The 4,067-nt window shown below is 69.7% G+C and overlaps 1 protein-coding gene across 1 annotated transcript in view; it reads right to left on the reverse strand.

Annotated features, from left to right (window-relative positions):
* Positions 1-972: 972 nt before the first annotated feature.
* The window catches only part of MNEG_6573 (hypothetical protein), a gene marked incomplete at both ends in the record, with an annotated part of 4,220 nt that continues 1,125 nt past the window's right edge, over positions 973-4,067 (reverse strand). Inside the window, 7 exons of the mRNA XM_014044952.1 lie at positions 973-999; positions 1,233-1,386; positions 1,695-1,909; positions 2,161-2,257; positions 2,417-2,526; positions 2,756-3,104; positions 3,695-4,029. Coding sequence (XP_013900406.1) covers positions 973-999; positions 1,233-1,386; positions 1,695-1,909; positions 2,161-2,257; positions 2,417-2,526; positions 2,756-3,104; positions 3,695-4,029 — 1,287 coding nt within the window. The remainder of the gene's footprint in view (positions 1,000-1,232; positions 1,387-1,694; positions 1,910-2,160; positions 2,258-2,416; positions 2,527-2,755; positions 3,105-3,694; positions 4,030-4,067) is intronic.

Genomic DNA, 4,067 nt, shown 5'->3' on the forward strand with positions numbered 1-4,067 from the left:
CCAGCCCCGGCCACGCCGGCGCCGGGCGCCGCGTCCTGGTCAGTCGCCGCCGCGCGCTGCCGCAGCCGCGCCTTTTCCGCGCGGGCCCCTGCCGCGCCCGCGCCCGCGAGCGGCGACCGCGACCGCGATCGCGCCCGCGCCCTGCGCGCGCCTGCGTCGCCAGCGTCGTCCGCCCTGCCCCCCTCCGGCTCTCCCGGCTCTGCCGCGGCCCCCGCTGCCGCCGTCCCGGCCGGCGTGCCGGGCGACGCCGCAAGGGGCGGCGCCTGCTTCACTGGGCTGGCCGGGAACGTGAACGACGCCATGCTTGCGCCCTTTCCTGCCGCCAGCGCCTTATCCTCCCCCGGCGCCGGCGCCCGCGGCCCCCGCGCCGACCGAGCGAGCGGCGGCCTGCCGCCGCCGCCGCCCGCCGCCCTGCCGAGCCTGCTCGCTTCAGGGTCGCCCCTCTTGCCCGCAGCCGCCGCGCCGGCGCCGGCGTGGCCGTCCCCATCTCTGTCGCTCGCCGTGTCTGCGCTGCTGTCGCCTCCTCCGTCCCCGCCCCCCACCAAATCGCGCAGGGAGGCGCTCCGCGTTATCTCCAGCGCCACCGCCAGCCGCCCCCGCATCGCCGCTGCGGCGGCCCTCGCGGCCGCGCCCGGCTGCGGGGCGTCTTGGGCGGCGTCGGGCGGCGGCCGCGCTCCAGAGCAGGAGGGGGCCGCCGCGCCGCCGGCAGCCGCCTGCAGTGGAGCGGATATGACACAAGTGGCAGTGAATCTCGTACACAGCAATTTGGTAGCTCCTGCCCAGCAGGTCCACCAACACCCGGTTGCATGGCGCCCTGGTGTTTGGCACATCCCCCCATTTCACACACCCGGGCTTGCTCAAGGCAACATGCTTTTGCCGTGGCCCTGCGCCGCTCACACCTGCAACCCCTCCCCATGGAGCCCCCAAAAGATCCCCTTCAACCTGCCCTCAAAACCAGCCTCAGCAGTAACCTCAAAATACTGCCTGGCATGGCCCGGCCTGCAGCCCAGGAGGCAGTGCGCGCCCTCCAAAGACAGTTCAAGCACGACCGCCGGCAGTGCAGCCCACGCCCCGGCAACAACAAACACACAACCAGGCTCCTCCCGCCTCCTGCCACTGCAGCTGGCTGCTATCAATACACACAACGGCGCGGCCCTCAACCACACCCTTGTGCAAGAGTACAATCCACACCCGGCCCTACGATGTGTACGGTAAGCCCCATCCCTCCCCACCTCCAGGGCGCCTATGTCTGCCGCCGCCACTGCCAGCTCGCGCCGCGCCACCTCCTGCGCCACGCCCAGCGCCTCCAGGCGGGCGCCCAGGGAGCGGCCCAGCTCCTGCAGGCGCCGCAGCACGGCGGACGACCACCGCGCCAGGTCAGCCTCCCTGTGTGTGTTTGTGTGTGGGTGCACGCGCGGGCGTGTTAGTGTGCGTTTTGTGATTGTTTGTGTGTGTGTGTTTGTGTGTGTGTAAGTCTGTGTTTGCATTTGTATTTGAGGGGCATGTGGCGATGCCGCGCGGTCTATGTGCCGGCCGCTTCAATCATGTGCCTGGCTGCACCAGTGACCGGACGGATGCATCGTGCTGCAACAAAGCCGCCCTGCCTCCTCGCTCCTCGAACATGCTTGCAGAACCAGCACTGCGACGGCAACACATTGCAGCTGCAGCCCTGAAGCCGGGCGCCCCGAACCCACCTCTCCCGCACCGCCCGCGCCTCGCGCGCCGCCATCTCCAGCCGCGCCTGCACCTCCCTGCCCACAGCTCCCGCCTCCTCCGCCGCGGCGGCCGCGGCGCGGCGCCTCTCCGCCTCCACCTCCTCCCTGTCCGCCTGCAGCTCCGCGCTGAGCTGTGCGAGGTCGGCCTCCATGGCGGCGCGCGCCCGGGCGAGGTCCGAGGTTAGGTCGCCGATCTGAGGGTCCGAGGGAGGGCGCGGATCGGAGAGTTTGAGGCGGTCAAGAAGTGTGAGTTTGGGTCGAACTGGCGCTTGGACAGGAGGAGGCGGTCAAGCAGCTGCGGTGCGCGAAATTATACTGACGCTTCCCTGCTGTGCTGCCTGGGTACCGGTTGTGGAAACACTGTCAGTACCCAGCTAGACCAATAGCTGGGGCCTCCAACCATGTCTGATTATCGCCCTTGCGTTCCAACCCGCCAACTCCGCACCTGCTGGGCCAGCTGCGGCAGGCGCACCAGGCGCCCCCCATGGTGGCCGCCGCCCTCATTGCTGGCCACAGAGGGGGACGGGGAGACGGCGCGCTCCCTGCGGGGGACGGGGCGGCGCGTCAACGCATGGAAACGGGTCTGCGTCCGCTCAGCCAAGACGGCTCCTTCCTCGTGACCAAGTGATATCGGCCATGTTCGTGCCGATTGCGAGCCTTCAAGCCCCATGCGGGTACTCTCCCCAAGAAATGCGGCCCACCTGCCGCCTGCGAGGACCGCTGCGGTGGTCTCCAGAGCGACGACGCGCCGCCGCAGCTCCATGACCGCGGCCCTCTGGCGTCCCGCGGCGCTCGGCGAGCGCGCGAGGGCCTGGCACGACGGCGTGCGCGGCGCGCGGACACAGACGGGCGCGTGTGCTGGGCGCGCTTGCACGAGGTGGACCCGTCTTTTCGAAAATGGAGTGGCATGCAAGGGGCTGCCGCCTGTTGCAGACCCCTCCCACACCAGCAGGAGCTGGGCGGATCCCAGGCAGAGGGGCCTCGCAACCAACAAAGGTCAGCAGTCATCCAGGCACTCCCCAGGAACTCCGCGTCCCCACCTGGACCTCCTCCATCCGCCGCTCGTTCATCTGCAGGCGGCTGCTGACATCCTGCATCATCATATCTGCCTCTGTCAGGAGCACGTCCCCATCCCCATCCCCATCCCCATCCGCCAGCGCCTCCTCAGGGCCAGCGGCCCCGCCCTCCTCGGCACCACCGTCCCCTTGCGGCAGCAGGGCCGTGCGCCGCTGCAGCACCGCGTTGACGCTGCCGCAGAGCGCCTCCACGGCGGACCGCTGCTCTTGGGCCCCGCGCTCGGCTGCGCCGCACTGGCGCGCGACGGCCGCCGCTGCGGCTGCTGCGGCGGCCTCGGCCGAGGTGAGTCGGCCCTGCTGGCGCTCCAGGCGCCTGTGGAGGTGACAAAGGTGCGTTGGGGGTTTGAGGTGCGGGCACTTAAGGTGTGGGCGCTTCGGCATGCAACATGTGCGGCAAAAAGCCGGCATGTTTTGTGCAGCCTGCAGCCGTGCAACGCGTTGATGTGCTCCTCACACTGCGGATGGAGCGATGCTTGAGCCTCACAACACGTGCACTTGCAGAGTTCCACTCGTGTATAAGCATGCTCACATGTACGCACACAACAGGCCTGCACACACACACACACACACACACACACACACACACACACACACACACACGTGCCCACGCAGAAACCCCAGTGCCCTCACCTCTCCAGCTCCTCCAGGAGGTTGACCAGGGCGTGCCACGCCACCTCATCCTCCTGCCAGGTAGATACTCGCTGCTGCTGCTGCGGCTGCTGCTGCTGCTGCTGCTGCTGCTGCTGCCGTGACACGTGCTGCTGAAAGGGGAAAGCTGCAGCCGTCGCCAGCTGTGGCGGCTGCTGACGCTGCGGCTGGTGGGCTGGGGCTGTCGCCGCCGCCGCCTGCGGCTGCCGCGCCAGTCTGCGGTGCAGCGGCTGATCCCCGGCCCGCTCAACCCACCCTTCCGGCAGCAGCGACCGCAGCGGCTCCCGCGCGACGACGCTCCTGCGCAGAAATGTTGCCGATTGCTGCAGCTGCTGTTGGTGCTGCGGCTGCTGCTTGCGCAGCGGGCCCAGGGGCAGCTCCTGCTCCTGCTCCTGTGACGCAAGCCGCGGGGACAGCGTCTTATCATGCAACTCAGCACTTGCCTGCGGCGGCGGCTCAAGAGTGAGCAGCCCCTGGCTCAGCCGCTGGCTCTCGCGCTGCGCCAGCCGCCGCCGGATGAGGGACGCCCGCAGCGGCGATTGCGCCACCTCCTGCTGCAGCTGCATCAGCTGCTGCTGGTGCTGCCGCTGCTGCGGCGGGGACGACGGGGCGGGGGAAGGGGCAGGCG

This window comes from Monoraphidium neglectum (assembly GCF_000611645.1).
Source record: "Monoraphidium neglectum strain SAG 48.87 unplaced genomic scaffold scaffold01079, whole genome shotgun sequence".
Classification (NCBI taxonomy): Eukaryota; Viridiplantae; Chlorophyta; class Chlorophyceae; order Sphaeropleales; family Selenastraceae; genus Monoraphidium; species Monoraphidium neglectum.